A 19,514-nucleotide genomic window follows, 5' to 3' on the forward strand; every position below is an offset into this window, starting at 1 on the left:
TGGGTCCTGCGCATGCTCAGTCGTCGTTGCTGGGGGGGTGATGGGGCGGCCCCAGTGGGCGGGGTCTGGGGGTACTGGGAAGCAGTGGGCAGGGACTGGGGGAACTGGGAGCCTGTGGGTGGGGACTGGGGGGGGCTGGGTGTGGGGTCTGCGGGTAGCTGGGAGCCAGGGAGCGGGGACTGGGAGTAACTGGGAGTGAGGTCTGGGGGTAACTGGGAGCCAGTGAACGGGGACAGAGTAACTGGGAAGCAGTGGGTAGGGACTGGGGAGTACTGGGAGCCAGTGGGTGGGGACTGGGAGCCAGTGGACAGGGTCTGGGGCAACTGGGAACCATGAGCGGGGTCTGGGGGCAACTGGGAACCAGTGAGCGGGGACTGGGGGCAACTGGGACCCAGTGGGACCCAGTGAGCAGGGCGGGGGGCCAGGCTGTGGCTGAAGCCCCCCCTCTAGCCACTGGTTCGTCGGGACAGCCTGCCGTGCGGCCCTGTTGGTGACAGCCGATGGCAGGCTGGTGGCTGTGACTTCATGGTCCTTGTGGTGTCCCCCCCGTCCCCACGTTGCTCCCCCCGTCCCCACACTGCTCCCCCCGTCCCCACACTGCATCCCCTGGCACCACACTGCAGGCTCAGCACGCCCGTCCCCAGCCCCTCACCGCTGTCCCAGTAATGGCCCCCCAGTAACGGGAAGCTGGGCATTGTCCAAAACACCAACTTTTCCACATCTTTATTTCTGGGGAAGGCGCAGCATTAGCATTACTCGAGGTAATGGAGGTGGCCGGGCACAGCCTGGGGGCCAAGCACAGCCCGGGACGGGGACGACGATGTCCTCCCAGTGCCCGGGATGGGGATGATGTCCTCCCAGTGCTCCCAGTGCCCGGGATGGGGACGATGTCCTCCCAGTGCTCCCAGTGCTCGCACAGCCCCGACGCTGTAGTTCTCTCCCCATGGGATACCTGGGGCCGCGGGCCCCCCGGTGCCTCGATGCCACCACTGCGTGGCCGTCACCACATGTGGCGGTAGGGGAAGGCCACCTCCACGCACAGCACCACCAGCTCCTCGGAGCAGTTGTGCCGCTGCCCTGCCAGCAACTTGCCCTCGCCCAGCGGGGCCGCCAAGCCCTCCCCGGGGCCGGAGCTTCGCCATCCCTGGCAGTCCCGCCTGCGGGCTTGACTGCCCCGGGCCGTGGATCCATGCCATGCCAGCCTGCGAGGCCTGCGGGTGGGCACGGAGGTGACAGGGGCACCCGGCGAGCCCTCCATGCCCTCCCACCCTTTGCACCAGGGCCAGGGGTGGGGGCACGCACCACAGGCCCAGCCCTGGTTTGTGGTGTGGGTGTGTGGGTTTGGGGGTGTCCTTCTGGCGCCCACCCCGCCGCCGGACTCACCAGAGGGCATCGGTCAGGACGTTGCGGCCGTTGAAGCTGTAGATGGGGCCCCGTGGGGCCGCTCCGGCCGAGCCCTCAAAGAGGGAGCTCCAGGACCTGGCCAGCAGCTGGCCCTGAGGACACAGTTGGTGGCACTCAGCTGGGGGCAGGGGTCTGGGGGGGGGGGGGGGGGGGCCCTCTTGGCACCCCGTGTGTGCTGCCTGAAGCCCCCCGTCCCCACTACACGTTGGTGACAAATTGCTTTTGGCTCCTCTCAGCTTCCCAAAGACCCAAGTGCGGTGGCGGTGGCGCAGCAGCCCCAGCGTGGGACTGTCCCTGAGCCCCCCCGGACCCTCCCCGGAATCCTGCTGCCACCCCTGGTCGGGGCACGAGGTGGTCTCCCACCACTTTGAATATTTTTCCCCCATCTGATGAGTGACAGGAGGAAAACTCTCCACAAGCCCGTGCCCCCCAGGGGGACGCCCTGACTGATGTCCCCTGCACCGCCGCAGGGTGGGGGGCGCCCCGTGGGGACGGGGACACCTGCCTTCAGGTTGACCACGGGGAGGGCCCTGTCCGTCCTCTTGACGATGGAGGCCAGGTCCTGCGTGGGGGCCGAGAGGAAAGCCCGGAAAGTGCCGTAGAGCTGAGCCTCCTGCGACTGCCGGTAGCACTGCAGGTCGGCGCCACGGATGCCGCTCATGTCCCCGGAGAGGGGCACGTTCAGGGCCACCAGGCGGAGCTGGGGACACAGGGGGTGGCGGGGAGATGGGGGCACGGTGGGGATGGGGGCTCTGGGATCACATCCCGTGGTCCCATTGCCCCTGGAACCCAGGGGTAATGGCACTGCAGCCTCCAGGTCTCTGCTCCCTGTCCCAGGGAGGGTGCAGACCCACGGACACGGGGGGTCCCCAGGCACTGCTGTAACCCCCCCCATGGCCGAGCAGCCCCCCTGTGGGGCAGCGCTTACAGAAGGCATCCTGGGGGCGACGGTTGTTGGCAGGATCCTGGGCAGCCCCGGTCCCTCTTCCTTCAGGACCTGCGATGATGGGACTCGGGGCAGCCTGGGGACACCGACCCCGGTGCCAAGGTTGCAGTCCCCTCCCCATCCATCTCGGTGCCCACCCTGAGGGCTGCCTGTGCCATCTCTGTGGCACGTCCTTCCCCCTGTCACCGGGGTCGGGCCCAGCAGCATTTACCAGCGAGTCTGTCTGGGCTCCCGCGGGGGGCTCTGTGTTGGGACCCCGCGTCTGTACCCGCTTCGCCTCCTGGATTGAGAAGGGGGGACAGTCCCAGGGGATTTGTCCCCCCGCCATGGCAAGCCGAGAAGGGCTCCAGCCCTGGTACTCACCTGGTACTGCGGCGTGGAGGCAGAGGGGTCGTCACCAGCAAAGAGCGACTCCGAGTCCTCCAGCTGCTCCACGAGAGGGACTGGTTAGGTGGGAACCATCTAGCTCCTTCCCCAGGAGCCAAATCCATCCCGGAGCTGGCTGCCAGGGCTGGAACCTGCCCCCCTCCCTGCCCACCCCCCCGTGCACCGTACCAGGAGCCTGCTCCAGCCCCTGGGGGTGCGCAGGAAGGCGCTGCTCCCTTCTCGCACGTAGACCAGGCTCCCCTCGGGGACGGCGCTGCCCGACTTCAGCATCAGCTCCTTGGACCTGAAGACCCACGTCTGGCGCTGCGAAGGGACGGAGAGGTTCGCGGCTGAGCTGCCACCCGTGGGGCCGCCCTGACCCCACGCCGCGGGCACAGCCCAGCACTCACCCGGAGGTCAGCACGGGGCTCCGGCGGCTCTGTCCGAGAGGCGTCAGCATCTGGAGAAGTCGGGGAGGATTTGGGGTCACAAAGCACGCCGGCACCACGGGGACATGGTGTTGGTGGGGTTGGGGACGCCGGCACAGCCCCGCAGCCCTGGGTGCGCCATGCAGGGAATGCACCCAGGCAGGGACACGAGGCCTCCCAAAGGTGTTCCCAAGGAGGCTGGAACCCACCCGAAACACCTAAAAAAGTCCCTTACCTGCTGCCCAGCCTGCGTCAGCTGCTGCCTGCGGGTGCAAATGGGGACGTTATTGCTGCTTGGGGACATTGAGGCGGTGACAGTGCCCTGGGAGGGGATGGGGACAACGATGCCACGCTTACCGGCTCCTTGCAGGGCAGCTGGGTGCGGATGGGGTACACCCTCTGGAAGCAAAGACAGGCTGAGGCGCAGGGAGACCCCGGCTCTGTGCACGCTCACGCGCGTGTGCACTGCAGCACGGCCGCGTGCGCTGCCCCTGCTGCGCCTTACGTTGAGGTAGAGGAGACCCGGAGCTCCGGGGGGACCGGGCGGGCCGGGGGGGCCAGGGTTCCCAGGGGGACCTCGAGGACCCTGCGGTGACGAGCAGTGCGGAGATGGGGCTGGGGTGTTTCGGGGCTGCCTTTTGGGGGGCAGCTGCAAGACACCCCCATCGCACAGGCTCGGTCTCTCACGTGGGGAATGATTGCTCCATAAACCTCCGTCTCCTCTTTGCTGTGCTGTAAAAAAGAGAGAGAAGATTGGGGCCGGTCTCCATCCGCCCCCTCTCCATTCCAGCCACGAGCCCCGTGGGGCAGCCAGGGTGGTGTGGGTCGTGCCGCCACCTGGGCTCGGCCCCCCACGGCTGGGCTGGGGTCCCTGAGCCCCACGAGCCCCCCAGGACTCACCGTTTGGTACCCACTGATGGGCACCCAGGAGCTGGACTGGCTGCCGGTGCCGTGGAAGGGGAGGTGGCCCGGTTTGCACCCGTGTTCCCCGTAGCAGCACCCCTGGGTGGGCAGAGAGGGGCAGGGTTAGAGCCTGTGCGGGGTGCAGGGACAGGGGGCGTGCATGGGTGTGTGCTGGTGTGCACTGGTGTGTGCTGGTGTGCACTGTGCATCTGGATGTGACACGGGGCGGTGTGACTTGCTGCCCCCACCATGTCCCAGCCCGGTGTGGGGGCTCTGACCGGTCCCTCTGGCCGTGCCAGCGTGGGGAGGCGAAGGCTGGCTCTGCCCTGCCATGGGGGGGATGTGGGGCAGTGCACAGGGTTCGCTCTTGGGGCATGAAGGAAGCCCCCCCCAGCTCCCCTTTTGCAGCCCCCCCCCCGGTACAAACCCGCTCTCCTGGGTCACCCTTTTCACCCTGGAAGAAAGCAGAGCGGTCCCGTGAGATCCAGGGGCAATCTCAGCCCCTGAAGCCCCCCCAAACCCACTGCCCCATACCCCACCTCACCTTGGGGCCCGGCGGCCCGGCAGATCCATGGTGCCCTCCGTGGCGTGACTCGCACTGGCAGGAGGGGATGTGCTGGGGTGAACACCGGGCTCAGCACCACCCCAAGCACCCTCAGCCCTCTGGTCCTACTCACCCTGTAGTCCCCCGGTGGCCCCGGTGGCCCCATGGGACCAGGCATGCCCGGGGAGCCCATCTCTCCCGTCCGGCCGGGGCTCCCCGGCATGCCTGGCAGCCCGTGCTCGCCCTTCTCACCCTGCCGGGACACAGCACGTGGGGAGGTGATGGAGGGGCTCACGGCACCCCAGACCCCACAGCAGCAGGGTGTGGGGCTTGGGGCAGCCCCCTGCTCCATCCCTGGGGTCCATGGGTGGAAGAAGTGGGACTCCCTTACCTTTAATCCGGGGAATCCTGGCTCCCCTCGGAGCCCTGGTTTGCCAGGGAGCGCCGCGGGTCCTGGGGAGCCGGGGGGTCCCTCGTGCCCGGGGACCCCGGGGGGTCCTTGTGGGCCTGGGAGTCCCGGTGCCCCCGGGGGTCCATCGGGCCCAGCTGAGCCTGGGGACCCCGGAGCTCCTTCGGCCCCTGGAAATCCCGGTGGTCCCACAGCACCCGGTGGGCCGGGGGGGCCCGGCTGCCCCTCCCGCCCAGGGAGCCCCGGGGAGCCTTTGTGGCCTGGGTAGCCAGGGGGGCCGGGTGGGCCTGGCAGCCCCGGGGGGCCTGGGGGTCCTGGGTTCCCTGCAGGGCTGGATGCTCCCAGCTGCTTGATGGTTTGGAGGGAGAGAGGAGAGAGCAGGGGGCGGTCAATGTGTCACGTCCCCTGGTCCCCCCCCCCCCCCCCAGTGTCCCGTTCCTGCGGGTCCAACTGGGGACAGACCCCACGGCCAGTGCCAACATCACCTGCCGTGCCCCCCGCCCCAGCACCCCCTGCCCCAGCCCTCACCTCGTTCTCTGATCCCTTGGGGAGGGCAGCGGAGGCAGGAGGGCTCCTGGCTCCCCAAGCACCTGGTGGTCCCGGTGGCCCCGGTGGTCCCGGAGGACCAGGGGGGCCCCGGGGCCCCTGGTGACCTGGCTGCCCTGGGCTGCCCGTCTTCCCTCTCTCCCCAGAAAGCCCCGGCTGGCCTCTGTCTCCTGGGGACCCCCGGTCACCTTTCTCTCCCTGTCGGGAGAAAATTAGAGCCTGGATCCCGTGCCCACCCCTTGCCAGGGAGCAGCTGAACTGTCCCCGTGATGCAGACCCCAAAGCAAGAATGCAAACCCAGAGTAGAAATGGTTTTGTACAGCCAGAGGAGCCGCAGGGTCTCTCCCAGCGGGTCCCCGAGCCCCCCCTGCATCCCCCCAGGAGCCCCCCATGCCAGGTACCTTCGGGCCAGGAGGGCCAGGACGCACGGGGCAGACGCAGCTGGAGCCGTTGTGAATCTGGAGGGGGGGGCGAGCCGTGAGCTGCGGGGCTGGGGGGGGGCGGGGGAAGGGGCACGGGCACCCTGCACCCCCCTCTCACCTGGAGAGCTGTGTCCATTTTGGGGGCCGGGGGCACCTGCGGGGGCAGCCCCTTCGCTGTGCTCTGTGTAGAGAGGGGGGACTGAGCGTGAGACCCCCGCAGCACCATCCCCATCCCCGTCCTGCCCACCCAGTGCCCGTCCCCAGCTGCTCCTCGCAGCGCCCCCCCCCACGATTCAGGACCCCCCCCCCCCCACCTTGATCTGCAGGAACTCCTCTTCCTCCGCGCTCCCCTCGAAGATCTGCGGGGCGGCCGTGGGGCGGTTGTGCTAGGGCAGACGGAGAGAGCTCAGAAAGGGGATCTTGGGGGGGGGGGGCCGGGGGTCCTGGCCCCTGCGAGCCCTGCTGAGGGGCACCAGGAGCTGCTGCAGCTGCTCTCCAAGGGGCCGAGGAGGAAGGAGGCTGAGCAGGAGGCGCTGCCCTGCCCGGGCTGTTGTGGCTGAGCCCGGCCGGGTGCAGATAAGGGGAAGGACACGGAGAGGAGCTGGGGAGATCTGGAAGGGGCCGGGGGAGTTGCGGTGCTGCTCCTGGCCACGTGCCACCCGGGGACAGGCACCTGGGCTCGTGCACGCGATGGGGCATGGCCCGGACCTTTGGCTGCGCCCCTGGAGGGGGGTTCCCGTCTCCTGGGGCCCGCCGCCAGCGGGGGCTTGCTCAGCAGCACCTTCCTCGTGGGCTCCACCTCGCCAGCGTCTTCATCTGCGGGACCAAAGGGTGAGGGTGCTGGGCTGGACGGGGACCAGGGGCGGCCACCGCTGTGCCCCCGAGCTGTCCCCTCCTCGCCGGGGTGCTGGAGCTCGGGGGTGCCGTGCCCCCACCCTGCCATACCTACCTTCCTCCCCATCCAGGGTGGGCAGCGTGGGGGCCGTGGGGCTGGTGCCTGGCTCCGGGGTGGTGTCCTCGGAGCCCAGGGGGTAAAACCACTGGGCTGTGCCGGGGGGCAGGCGCCCGGCCAGCACCCAGAGGATGCAGAGGGTGTGGAGGAGGCTCTGGGGGTCCCCGGACCCCATGCTGCTGCCTCAGGGTGCCAAGGACGGGGGGGCCTGGCTCATGCCGTTCGCCCACGCCGTCTGCTCCTGCGGCCCCGACGCGGCCCTCGCTGTTATCACGGCGGCCCCCGACACGCCCCCTCGCCCGCCCCGGCACCCCCACGGGCCGCATTCGGCACGGGGCTGAGCGCTCACAGCTGAGCCACCGTGTGCCCTGGCCAGGGATGGGGGGGCAGGCAGAGGAACCCTAGGGAAGGGAGCCAGGGCTGGGCTGGTGGAGGGAGCCGCTGACGCCAGGGAAGAGGGAGCTGGGGGAGGAGATGCTGCCTGGAAATTGGGAATAAAAACCGCTACGAATGCGGGAAAGGGCTGGCTGGGAGCAGGGGGCACTGAACGCAGCGAGGAGCAGCTGGGTGCTCCATGGGGTCTGGGTGCTCCATGGGGTCTGGGTGCTCCATGGGGTCTGCCTGGCCACGGGTGCCTGGCTCTGAGATGTGCTGAGCCATGGGGAGGGGGCTGCGAGAGCATGGAGAGCACGAGGGAGGCATCGGGGTCTGGTAGGGTGGGCGGCTGCAGCACCCCAACGTGGGTGCGTGTGGTCCCCAGCCCCCCTGCTCCACCAGGGCCACCCTGGGCTGGGGGGGCTGCAGCCCCTGAGCTCCCAAATCCCCGTCTGCCCTGGCACTGCTGGGACCTGCAGCCCATCTGCAGGGCTGGGGTGGCTCCAGAGCTGTTGGGGTGTCGCAGGGAGGCAGCAGCCAGCCGGGCCCCCCAGCCCCAGGAACCCCAAAGACCCCGAGTCTGGGAGCCCAAAGAGCCCCAGACCTGGGAGCACGGGGGCTTCCCATCACCCACAGGCGAGCGGGGCTGCGCTGAGCATCTCGGGGTGGGGGCAGCGTGGCAGTGGGGCGCAGCCCCCTCTCCATCTCACAGGATTGTGCTAGGCTGGGGGATGCGGAGGACCCGCGCCCAGCCAGAGCAGGGGGACAGCCCCCGGGGCTGCACGGCGAGCACGTCCCCGTCCCCCGCCGGCGCTCTGCCTGCTCCCTCTGGCCCCGCAGACACAACAGCCTCCCCGGCGGGCGCTCAGTGCTGCCAAGGCCTGATAAGGTGCCGCGGCCCCAGCGGGGCTGGGCACCTGTTTGGGTTTGGCCCTGGCTTGGACACCGTGTCAAGGCTGGCGCCTCTGCCCCGTGTCACGGCCACGCGTGGCTGTGCCAGGCAGGGCAGGGGGGCTCGGGGGCAGCACCGGGTGCCGATGCTCTGCAGGGTCCCCGCTTTGGCTGGGAGGGGAGAAGGGGGCCGGGGGGTGAGGGTGGGGGACATGGCCCCTGCCTGCGTCCTGCCCGCAGAAGCCCCAGCCCCCAGGCTCAGCACTGCCTGGCTCTCCCTCACGGGGCTCCTGCTCATGACCAGCGGGGCTTTGCTGGCACCGAAGCCCCAAAATTTGGGTGTGCTCAGCCGTGAGATGAGCGTGGGGTTCTCAGTGCTACGGGCTGGCTCTGCTCCTCTCGCGGGGGCTGCGATGGGCTCAGCCCTTCCTGAGCGTGGCCAGGCTGCGGGCACGGCGCGGAGGTGGCTTTTGTCCCCTTGCTGCTCCCCACCTTCCTCCCCACTGTCCCCTTACTGAGGGCAAATGAGACAGATTGCACCGATGGCGTGCACAGGGTCCTGTGCCGCCTGCTGCTCCTCTGAGCTACACCAAAGTGGCACAAGGAGGGCCAGGGGGGGCATGGGGCCGCATTATGCCCCTCATGCCTCCCTCTGATGCCCGCAGCAGCCTGGCTCAGCCCTGCGGTGAAGCCTCAGCTGATGTCCAAGTGATTAATTACCGTTAATTGCATCAAAGGTGGTGCAGAGCAGTCCCAAACCCGCTGGCTCGCCCTGCTCAGGCTGGGTGTCAGGGAAAGGTTCTGCACCCAGGGGTGGCCGGGCACTGGAACGGGCTCCCCAGGGACACCGAGCCCGCTGCTCGGATATAGGGTCTGATTTGGGGGTGGCCCTGTGCAGGGCCAGGAGCTGGACCCAGTGATCCCTGAGGGTCCCTTCCCACTCGGGACGTCCCGTGGTTCTCCAAGCCCACGTCCCAGGCTGCTGCTGCCCATGGTACGAGGTGCCACCGCTCCGAGGTGCGGCCCACCGCAGGGCTCTGGGGCCCCGGGGGCTCGGCCCCTTCCCTCCGGGCACAATCCCCATCCTCGGGGCTCCCCGCCCGTTTTTCTCCCGCTTTTCTCCGCTAGGTGCCGGCACCTTGCAACTTATCGGCCCCGGTGCGGTGCCTGCGCGGGGATCGGGCCCGGAGGGGTGCAGGGGGTTGGGGGTGCAGGGGGGATGTGGGGCGCTGGGGAGCCGGGGCAGCCTCCGAGCATCCCGGGGCTCTGCCGGCCGCCTTGGGGTCTCTGCGCTTGGGGCTGGGATGGTCCCCGCCTGAGGGCCGTGGGGTGTGGTGTGGGGCAGGGCTCGCCCCACACCGGGACCTTGGCTCCGGATGCAGCCCCCTGCGGTGCAGCTGCTGCCCTGCATGATGCCCCCATCCCATCCCACCCCACCCCACCCCATCCCACCCCACCCCACCCCACCCCATCCCATCCCATCCCATCCCATCCCATCCCATCCCATCCCATCCCATCCCTATCCCAATCCCCATCCCTATCCCCATCCCTATCCTTATCCCTACCCCTACCCCTACCCCTATCCCTATCCAATCCCCATCCCCATCCCCATCCCAGTCTATCCCACCCCATCCCATCCTATCCCAGTCCCCCCCCCGCACCCCCCGAGCAGCTCAGCACCGAGCAGCGCACACCCTCGGGGACAGCAGTGACGAAGACCCCCGGGGCAGATCACCACGGGGGCTGCCAGCGGGGACCCGCCGGGGCCGGTACCGACCCGGGGGGGGGTACGGGTCGGGTCGGCTCTCCCGGTACCGGCGCTGCCCCCTCCGGCAGCCGCAGCGCCGAACCCACCGGGTGCCCGACGCGGCACCGGCGGCGCGCAGCGGCTCTGCCCGGAGGGGGGGGGGGGGGGGGGGGGGGGCCGGGGCTGGCGGGGGCGGCCCCGCCGGTGGCCCCGGTGCCGGCGGGAGGTGTGGCCACGGGGCGGCATAAAGCCCCCGCCGCCTGCCCCCCGCGCCCGCCGCCAGCCCGAGCGCTGCAGCGCGGGGCCGCAATGCGCGGGGGCGCGGCGCGGCTGCTGCTGCCACCGGCGGTGCTGGTCCCGGTGCTGGCGGCGGTGCTGGCGGCGGGGGCGGCTCCGGGAGCGGCCCCGGTGCAGGGGCAAGGGGGTGGGGGTGGGGGGGAGGAGGCGATCCAGTGCCCGCCGTGCTCGGAGGAGCGGTTGGCTCGTTGCAAAGCTCCGCAGGGCTGCGCCGAGCTGGTGCGGGAGCCGGGCTGCGGGTGCTGCGCCACCTGCGCGCTCGGCCGCGGCACGGCGTGCGGGGTGTACACGGCGCGCTGCGGGGCCGGGCTGCGCTGCTACCCCCCCCGCGGCGTGCCCCGGCCCCTGCACACCCTCATGCACGGCCAGGGCGTCTGCACCGACCTGGCCGACGTCGAAGCCATCCAGGAGAGCCTCCAGCCGCCAGGTAAGGCCCTGGGGGGGATGCGCAAATAGGGTGTGGGGGGGTCCTCTGGCAGCGCAGGGGTGGCACCGATCTTGCTGCTCGGGGGGGGGGGGTGGAAGGGGATGGTTGGGGGGATTTTGGGGATGGGGAAGCCCAAGGAGGTTTGTCCCGACTGGTGTCCTGTGCGCTGGGCAGCAGGGGGTCTCACGGCTGGGTCACATCGGTGCCATCGTCGCCTGCAGTGCCACGGCCGGTGGCACCACGCAGCCCCCGGGCCGGGCAGGGACCAGCTGCACGCGGTACTGTGGGGCACCGTGCTCGGGGTCCTGCTGCCGGGGGAGCTCCCGTTGTGCGGTGACCCCTGAGCTCTCCCTTCCCCGGGATGCTGCCGGCACGGCCGGGAGGAAACAGGAAAGAGGCCACGGGGCACCTGCTTCCCTCGCAAACAGGTCGGCGTGTCCTGCGCAGAGGCTCCGTGTCCTTCCTCCTCCACCCCACGGCCGGGCAGGGCAGTGCCAAGCCGGGGGACCCCAAGGGCTGCGGCCCCGCTGCCTGCAGGCTCTGCTTGTCCACCTCACTGCCCTGTCATCGGTGTCCATCGTGACCCTCTGCCACCCTCATGGTGCTCGGGCAGAGTCTGGGGGTCGTGGGCAGCGCCCCAGAGCTGCTCATGTGGTTTGGCAGAGCGAACAGACCCGCTCCTGGGGGCTGAGATCTGGCCCTTTTGGGGCTCTGGATGCCCATGCTGCCCCCTTCCCCATCCCATGGGCTGTGACTGGGACCACGTCCCCTGGACTGGGGGCAGCGCCCACCACGGGACAGCCCGCAAGGTGCCCTGGCCCTGTGTCCCCACGCAGGTCACCCGGGGCTCCCCGGCGTGGCTCTTCCAGCTCCCTGCTGCGGTGCTGCCAGCCCCAAGGGCCGGATCCCAGCCCCTCTCTCCTCCATACCAGTGATGAGGACCCTTTGCAGAGGTCCCCCCAGCTGCCCCTCCCCAGGGGCAGGATTTGGCTGTGAGTGCCTGGCACAGGGTCTGCTGTGGGACCCCCTGCCCTGCCTGCTTGTCCTCATCCCACATCCTGCAGGAGCTGTCTGGGCTCCCTGGCCCGGGGCTGCGTCGGGCTGCCAAGGCCTGTTGGTTTTGGCTTTGCCCCGTGTAATGCAGCATTTTTTTTCCCAGAGCCTTTAGGAAACAGGCTTGCAGTATTTTCCCTTTCTTCCTGTGCTGTTCTGGCCGTGCTGGGGACGGGTGGGTGGCCGTGGGAGCCGGGCTCTCCCGACGGGCACCTCGCCGGCAGTGTTGCAGGTGGCAGGACAGGGCAGCGGGCAGCAGCGAGCCCCTTTCCCCGGGGTGCCCTGGTGGGAAGGTCCTGGTGGGATGACAGAGCCATGGGTCCCAGTCCCAGCAGGAGCAGCAGGGTTGGAGGCTGCAGCTCCATCGCTCCCTGGGGCATGAGCAGCAGCACAGCCCTGCCCATGCGCAGTGGCACGGCCGGTGCATCCGGCGGGTCCCCTCTGGTTAAGCAGAAGGAATTAAATGCCTCTTTAGGTGCAGGAGCCACCGGGACCAATGCTCCCTGGTGCCTGTGTGGGTGCTGAGGCTGCAGGGGGTGTGGGCCATGATTTGGGGGCGTGGGGCTGGTCCGGTGGATGCTTTTGGGGTGCTGAGCCAGGGGTGCTGCATTCCAGGCTTTGGGTCCCACGGGGACTGGGCTGGGGTCAGCTTTCGGAGGGCTCCTTGCTCCATCACCCCTCCTGGGACCAGCAGCACCTGCAGGACCGGAGGCTTTGGGGGAAGAGAGAGCAGGCGGCCGCTCTCCTGCCCCACACCCCTCTCCCATGGCCGTGGGTTTGGGGACCTGTGCAGGACCCTGGTACCTGCATCCATCCCCCAGCTCCAGGCTTGCCCACAGGACATCCCACTGGGAACCATGCTCCTGGAGGTGACAGCCACGGCTTTTTGCTGCAGAGCAAGGTCCTGGTCTCAGGGGGATCTGCCTGTCCCGTCCTGTCCAGCCCCGTTGGGACCAGGCTGGCTCGTGGCACGGGCTTGGCCCAATTGCGTGTCCCTGTCTGGGCCTGTCGGTGCCACCGCTTTGGGGAGGTGCGGGCGGCTGGACCTGTGGGTGGCATCCAGGAAGAGGCAAGGACATTCTCCCCAGCACGCATTAGGAGTGATTTAATGCTGGGTAAATAATTATGTCTGGGGAAAAAGTGACCTAGGAAAAGCGTCTGGGAAGCTGCGAGCATCCCGGTGCTTGCTGGGTGGGATGGATCCTGCTCCCTTCCCCACGCAGGGAGGAGCAATTCGGCAGCCCAGGCTGCAGCACCCAGCTCATTCTGCACCCCACATGCCACATCCCTGTCCCTTTCTGCCTGGTGAGGAGGTCGAGCAGGGCTATTGCCCTGTCCCAGCTGTGCCACGGGGCCGGCAGAGGCTGGACGGGGTCTCCAAGATCTCCCCAGGCTCAGCGTGGGGCTGGGCATTTGGGGGCTCGCACAGGGGCAACGCAGCAGCATGAGGGGTGCACGGGGAGACAGCAAGCAGGTGGGGCTGGGGGAGGCACGCACGGCCCTGGCCGTGGCTCCCCAGGCTCCCTGCGCTCCCCTGGGGCCAGCGTTCAGCAGGATGAGTGCACGCTTCCCCGCGCCGGCGCCTGCCAAGTGGAGAGCCCCGGCAGCCAAGAGAGCTGGTGCTGCGTGGCCAGGACCACCCATGGGCCGTGCTTGGGGTGCTGGATGGAGAAGTGGAGGGTGCTGGGCCTCACTGCGGCTGTCACCTTGGACATGTCCCCTGCCAGCCCAGGGGACACGTGGGGACCTTCGTGCCTGCGCTGAGGGGAGCAGCCCCGGGTTGTGCAGTGGGGACGGAGCAGGAGGGATGAGGCCTGGCCCTCTGGATGCTCCTGCATCTGCTGCTGGCGCTGGGCAGGATGCGGCCAGCTGGGACCGCCCGGATGTGTGCTGGGGGTCCCCAACTCTCAGCCCTGTCCCCCAGACGCTGGCTCTGAGGCTTCGCTCGCCATCCCCGAGCTCCCCTCCCGTGTGGAGCCCGGTGTCCGTCACCAGTTGCTCAGGGGCTCGGCACCGTGAGTCACGAGCTCAGCACGTGACCGACCTCGTTAATAGCTGCCGCTAATTGAAGGCGACGCTCAGTGACTCGCTTGTGTCTCCTCCTGTCCTGGGGCCAGGAGGAAAACGTTGTCCTCGAGAGATGGGGTGAGGGCAGCGCTCGAGTCCTTCCCAAACCCAGCCAAGGCCCCGGCCAAGTGCGCACCCCGCTCTCCTGCCCCCTCCGTGGCTCTGACACCATGCCCGGCAGCACCCAAGGGTGCTGGTGGCCAGTGCGTGGGCTGCCCTGCAGCCACAGCCCAGGCTGCTGGGGGATTAGGGGGGCAGGCTCCAAGGAGGTTGCTTTTTCCACGGCTTTGTGCTCGACTTGAAGGAGTTTTCCCATCCAGCTCGGTGCAGGAGCACTGCCAAGCGCCAGGAAAGCGAGAGGCTCCTTGGGCTGCTGCACGCCGGGTGGGATGCTCCCCCCCGAACCGTGGCCATCCCTGCAGCAGGGAGGGGTCCTGGGTCGGGGGCCGCGGGTGGGGACCAAGCTCCGAGCCCATCCCCGCACCGGGTGCCGGCTGAGAGCTGCCTCGCTGCCCGGAGGCACCGCGCGTTCCACGGGACCTTATGAGAATGTTATTGGCATCTGGTTTTATTTAAGCCGAGAGATTTGACACTGACGGCGGCTGGCGGGGAGGAGGGGAGCTGGGCTGGGCTGGGCGAGGGGTTCCCAGCATCGAGCCAGGTCCTGGTGAGGAGCGGGAAGTGTCCGAGCCTGGTGGTGCCTCCTGGTGCCCTGCCCTTCCCCGCCAGCTCCATGATACAGGAGCAGCACTGGGATTTCGGTGTGGTGGCCTCAGTGGGGCCAGACATCCCCGAAATGCTGCGGGAGGGGGCAGTTGGGAAGGAGCATCCCCCACCAAGCCCCCCGAGCCTGCGGCATTGCGACACGGAGCCACCGGGGCTGGCACCGCGCTGGCACCGCTCCGCGCAGGGGTCCTGGAGCCGCGCCGCAGCGGGGTGTTGAGTTTGTGTTTCAAATGTCAAGGGCATGAGCCACTTCCTGGAAAAAAACGACAGATTAGACAAAAAGCAAATAACACGAACAGCGGAGAAAAGGGTTTGTCATCTGGGCTTCACTGGCTGTGAACTTTAACCAGGCCGCTGGGAGCCACGAGCCTTCGCAGGTTTGCAGCCCCTGGATGCGTTCGCCCACGTTGTGCCGTGACCCAGCCTTGTTTGGGAAGCTGTGGTATCGATCAGCGGGGACAAGGTATTGATCAGCCGGGATAAAACCGGGCAGGGCGTCCTCTCCTCGCTCCTCCTGTAGCCCGAGCTGGTTGGGACCGAGAGCTCCTCGGGCTGTGCTCGGCACGGCGCTCCCCACCGAGGTCCGTGCGCCCCCGCTGTGCCGTCCTTTTCCAGCAGGCACCGAGAATGTGATGCGGGACCCCCCGTGCAATGGGAAAAGCGGTGCTCGGTACAAACACAGAGCGTTACCGGGCCTGGGAGCAGGGGAACCTGCAGCTTTTTAAAGAGCAGCCGCGCCGAGCAGCGCGGGTCTCATGACGCTCCCCTCCCAGCTGCCAACATCTGGGATTGTCATTTGGCTCCGCTCGTGGTGCAGGCGAGGATGCCAAGCGCCGCCTTTCCGAGCTGGCCAGCGGGAGGTGAACTGTCTTATTCCTGGAATTTTTGCTTTCATGTCCCAGCAAGGGGGGGCCGGGGCCGTGCGCCCCGGGCAGAGCGCAGCCGGGTGCCGCCTCCAGCCTGGCGGGTGCTCAGCACCGGCTGGGCTGCGGTCCTGTTTCTGCTACCACTTTTCAGAGGCAGCTTTCGGGGGGCACGGGGTCTCGCTGGTGCTCTTGTGCATCCCGGGGTCACCTTCCCGTCCCTTGCACCGGGTGGTGTGGGGCTGACGGGGGCTGCACCCTTGTGCCATGCTGCACCCTTGTGCCATGCAGCTCTGCCTGGCACCGCCGCAGTGTGGATTTGCAGCCCTACAATAACAACCACGTGGAAACAAGCCCGTGAATGGGGCATAAACATTCCCAAGAGCCTGTCCCTGTGCTGTGTGGGTTGGGACCCAGGGCTGGGGGTGATGTGCGCCGGCCATGTGCTGTGCCCACGTCTGCCTCACGGTGCTGAGCCCCGTGCGGTCTGTGTCCTTGCAGAGAAGGAGGAGATCGACCACCCCAACAACAGCTTCAGCCCTTGCAGCATCCACGACCGCAAATGCCTGCAGAAGCAGCAGGCGAAGCGGGTCAACAACGGCAACAAGATGCGCAACAGCGGGAGCCCGTACCACCGCGAGGAGACGAGGCCCATAGTGAGCGCGGCGGGGATGGAGCAGGGAGCTGTGGTGGGGGGCACAGGGTGGGCACTGGGTGCCCTGAGCCGCATGCTGGCACCTGGGGCACGAGGGAGGCTCGAAGGCGGTGCTTATGGGGTGGCGCCAGGGCTGTGGGGTGGTTGGGGGGGCACGCAGCAGCCCCGCTCTGGGCTCAGCCCCGGTTTCCTACAGGCGCAGGGCTCGTGCCAGAGCGAGCTGCACCGGGCGCTGGAGAGGCTGGCGGCCTCGCAGACGCGGACGCACGAGGACCTGTACGTCATCCCCATCCCCAACTGCGACCGCAACGGCAACTTCCACCCCAAGCAGGTAGGCAGGGCCGGGGGGTGCTCGGCTGGGGGCGTTCTGTGGAGCTGGGAGGGACGGGTGGGTGCTGGGGCTTCAATGGGAGCTACCCTTGGGGTGCTGCAGGGCTCTTTGCAAAAGCCCCCAGGGTGGGACACGGGTGCTAAAGCCACCACGAGGGCTCCTGGTTTGCCACGTCCAGCCCTGACCAGGCAGCCCACGGGGATGGGGACACACGGGGCCAGGCTGGGCGCCCCTCACCGAAGGTGTCCCCTCTAGTGTCACCCGGCGCTGGACGGGCAGCGGGGGAAGTGCTGGTGCGTGGACCGCAAGACGGGGGTGAAGCTGCCGGGCTTCCTGGAGCTGAAGGGGGACTTGGACTGTCACCAGCCAGCGGACAGCATGTGAGCGTCACCGCGGCTGCCCCGCTTTGTGCCGTGGCCGGGACGCCCGCCGGGGCTGTGTAGGACTGGAGGAGAAAGGACACGGCCGTCGAGCAGCTCCTGGGGCTGGGGGACCCCCACATGCGTCCCCTCCATCCCCGCTGTGCTCTGCGCCACGAGCTGCCCGTGGCATGGGGCACGGTGCCGTGGCCACTGCCTGCCACCCCACGGGGGGGTCCCTGGCACATGCTGGTGGCACCTACGTCCTGCACAGACACTTGGCGTGGACTGACGCAGCCAGGATGGCAGCGGGGCTGGTTCCAGGCTGCTTTGGTGGAGGTGCGTGAAAGAGAGCACCCAAAACGCGCCGCTGCACCCCTCGCTGCTGCCCGGTGGCTGCGACCATGCGAGCATCTTGGGGTGTGCACGGCAGCCCCCCCGCCGCAGTGCCTTCCCTCCACACCAGACCCGAGTGTGGCAGCACGAGAAGTGCCTCAGCACCCCCAAGCCGTGCAGGCAGGGACAGGAGGGAGCCTGTGCTGCTGCGGGGGGGCCCAAAGGAGCGCCCCGCTATCGCCCTGCCCTGGCTCCACTGCACCCAACACGCGTGCGTGGGGATGGGGATCGCAGCCACAGAGAGCAATAAGAGACCTTCACCCCGGGATGGGGCACCAGCGATGTCAGCTCTTCCTGATGCAGCCCCAAAGCCCCATAGCCTGTGGGTCCCACCGACCCCATAGTCTGGGTCCCACCGACCCCATAGCCCGTCCCTGTCCTGCTCCTCTGCGCAGGGACAGCACTGGTAGCCGCAGTGTTTTTTCCTCTTGTCCTCTCCTTCCCTCCTGCCCTGTCCCCAGGGTCAGAGGACGAAGGGGTCGGGCATCCCCGGGCGTGCAATGCGTCCCCTGCAGGCACTGGGGCCCAGGGGGAGGTGGGAGATGAGGGATGGCCAGGAAACGCCTCCTCACCAGGAAGGGCTCCTTTGGGGTCTTTGTTCTCCCCCAAAGAGTTTTAATATTTAAGAGCCAACGTTGGTGGGATTTGTCAAACCGGCCCCTTGGGCTGAAATCCTTCATCTCTCCAAATGGGACCCCTCCAGGAAGAGGTTTTGTCTCCTCGCCTTCCAGCTTGGCCAACGCGACAAAACCCGGATGAAGTTTTGAAGTGTTTCGGTGCCACGAGATCCGCAGTTTTTGCCAGCACAGAACTTTCAGCTGAAAAATTTTCACTATTTTTGTAGCATGTTTTTTTTTTTTTTTAATTATTATTATTTCGAAGCTCTTCTGCAGGAGCCGGTTGGGTTGGAAACTTTTCCTCTAAATGTCCTTTTAGGTAAGAAACCGCCGTGTGGGTTGCAATGGAAAGCTTGCCAAAGGCGGGGGGGCTTCTGCAGCTCCCCGCTCCGAGGCGCTGCCCAAATCGGAGCAAAATGTTTTGGTGCTCGTGAGAGCGTCGGGCTTTGTCTTTGGCACAGGGCTCCAGCATTTTATATCGTCTCTCCTGTAGTTTAAGGCTGTATTTACACATGATCATATACCAGTGTAAGGCTACCTAACCCTGTCGTCTTTTCTCCACGCCGATGTGATTTATTTTTTTTTGTCATTTCCTCTTTGGACAAGCCCATCCCTTCAGACTCCTGTGTGTAGCACCGTCCCTCTGTTACAGTAAACTTGAAGCTTTGTATTGTTAAAGAGAAAAAAAAAAAAGGAAAGGTAATTGCTGTATTTGATTTCCCCTGTTATTTAACGTGCTTCTACCAAGTGCATTGGGGCTTTGCAGGGGCTGGTGGGGGGCAGCTGGAGGAGGCTGGGGGCTGCCTCCCGGTGCCTTGGGAATGGAAAACTCTCCTGAGCAGGGAGCTCTGGCTTTGTCCGTGCCGGGACGGGGCTGCGGGAGCAGAGTTAGCGCCCAGGGGACACTTGTGGTGGCTGCAGCCACCAGCCCCAGCGCTGGCCTCGCTCAGCCAGGGGGACACAGGAGCATGCAGGGTCCTGCATGATCAGCATCCCCCCCCCCCCGGCCCCCAAAACCCAGGACCCCACAAAGCCCCGGCACCGCTGAGCAGGGAGGGGATGGGAAACAAACAGCTCTGCGCAAAGCACTCGGTGGCACCACGCGCGACGTGACGAGCATCACCCCACGGAGCAGCAGCCGTGCCTTGAGATGGTGCCAGGCTGGGAGCGGGCGCTGGGCGGCCTCCGAGGTTCAGGGGAGGACAGGGACAGCGGGCGACGTGCTCGGGGCCAGGCAGCACGCTGAGCCACAGCGAGGACGCACCGAGCATCGCCGGCTCTGCGCAGCCAGACGGCAGCTTGGGGAGGGTTTCGGGGTACTGGAGGCTGGGTGCAGGATGCTGGTGGCCGCACGCTGCCTGGCTGCTCAGCACCTCCAGCTTCGTGGTGGTGTCTGCAGCAAACGGGCAGCGGGGAGGCGGCAATGTCGGTGGTCACGTCGCGTGGGGACGGCTGTGAATCTGGCATCACCGCTCCCCCGGGGCCGGAGGTGTGGAGTGGGGCTGGTGCCAAGCCGGAGCTGCGCCTGCCGGGGCTGCGTGGCTGCGGTGCTCGGGTTGTGCAAACACCGGAGCCCTGGGGCTGTCTGCAGCCAAGGCGGACGAGCGAGTGCTGTAATTTGCTGGCGCAGCAGATCGGCAGCCGGACCAGGGAAGACGCCAGCGCTCCTGGAGCCCGGCCCAGCGCCCCAGCCCAGCGCCGGCACGGCTGCGGCCACGGCTCTCCTTTGGGACTTGTCCGTGCCCTGCGGCTTTGCCCCTTCCCGAATGCTCCCACACCCTCCACGAGTG

The 19,514-nt window shown here is 67.8% G+C and overlaps 2 protein-coding genes across 2 annotated transcripts; one reads left to right on the top strand and one right to left on the bottom strand.

Annotated features, from left to right (window-relative positions):
* Positions 1 to 737: 737 nt before the first annotated feature.
* Positions 738 to 7,095, bottom strand: LOC118260892 (collagen alpha-1(XV) chain-like). Its single transcript, XM_035571444.2, has 22 exons — positions 6,918 to 7,095; positions 6,642 to 6,784; positions 6,283 to 6,354; positions 6,087 to 6,149; positions 5,948 to 6,004; positions 5,529 to 5,744; positions 4,725 to 4,844; positions 4,592 to 4,645; positions 4,475 to 4,501; positions 4,045 to 4,146; positions 3,832 to 3,876; positions 3,650 to 3,730; positions 3,502 to 3,543; positions 3,380 to 3,407; positions 3,127 to 3,176; positions 2,906 to 3,040; positions 2,714 to 2,776; positions 2,562 to 2,630; positions 2,333 to 2,401; positions 1,910 to 2,104; positions 1,384 to 1,496; positions 738 to 1,211 (listed from the first exon to the last, which is right to left on the bottom strand). Exons 1-22 carry the CDS (start codon positions 7,093 to 7,095, stop codon positions 1,001 to 1,003), a joined length of 2,133 nt encoding a protein of 710 aa, XP_035427337.1. The 3' UTR covers positions 738 to 1,000.
* A 3,147-nt stretch (positions 7,096 to 10,242) lies between these two features.
* Positions 10,243 to 18,435, top strand: IGFBP4 (insulin like growth factor binding protein 4). The gene is made up of 4 exons (XM_035571445.1): positions 10,243 to 10,657; positions 15,868 to 16,022; positions 16,218 to 16,352; positions 16,608 to 18,435. Exons 1-4 carry the CDS (start codon positions 10,243 to 10,245, stop codon positions 16,734 to 16,736), a joined length of 834 nt encoding a protein of 277 aa, XP_035427338.1. The 3' UTR covers positions 16,737 to 18,435.
* The last annotated feature ends 1,079 nt before the right edge of the window (positions 18,436 to 19,514 follow it).

The sequence above is a fragment of the Cygnus atratus genome, chromosome 25, assembly GCF_013377495.2.
Source record: "Cygnus atratus isolate AKBS03 ecotype Queensland, Australia chromosome 25, CAtr_DNAZoo_HiC_assembly, whole genome shotgun sequence".
NCBI classification, from domain to species: domain Eukaryota; kingdom Metazoa; phylum Chordata; class Aves; order Anseriformes; family Anatidae; genus Cygnus; species Cygnus atratus.

Coding starts and splice junctions, on each gene's coding strand:
- IGFBP4 (XM_035571445.1), top strand. CDS start 10,243: ATGCGCGGGGGCGCGGCGCGGCTGCTGCTGCCACCGGCGGTGCTGGTC. Junction 10,658..15,867: donor GGAGAGCCTCCAGCCGCCAG/GTAAGGCCCTGG, acceptor GTGTCCTTGCAG/AGAAGGAGGAGATCGACCAC. Junction 16,353..16,607: donor GCAACTTCCACCCCAAGCAG/GTAGGCAGGGCC, acceptor TGTCCCCTCTAG/TGTCACCCGGCGCTGGACGG.
- LOC118260892 (XM_035571444.2), bottom strand. CDS start 7,095: ATGGGGTCCGGGGACCCCCAGAGCCTCCTCCACACCCTCTGCATCCTC. Junction 4,147..4,474: donor AGGGTGACCCAGGAGAGCGG/GTTTGTACCGGG, acceptor CTGCCCACCCAG/GGGTGCTGCTACGGGGAACA. Junction 3,177..3,379: donor TGACGCAGGCTGGGCAGCAG/GTAAGGGACTTT, acceptor CGACTTCTCCAG/ATGCTGACGCCTCTCGGACA.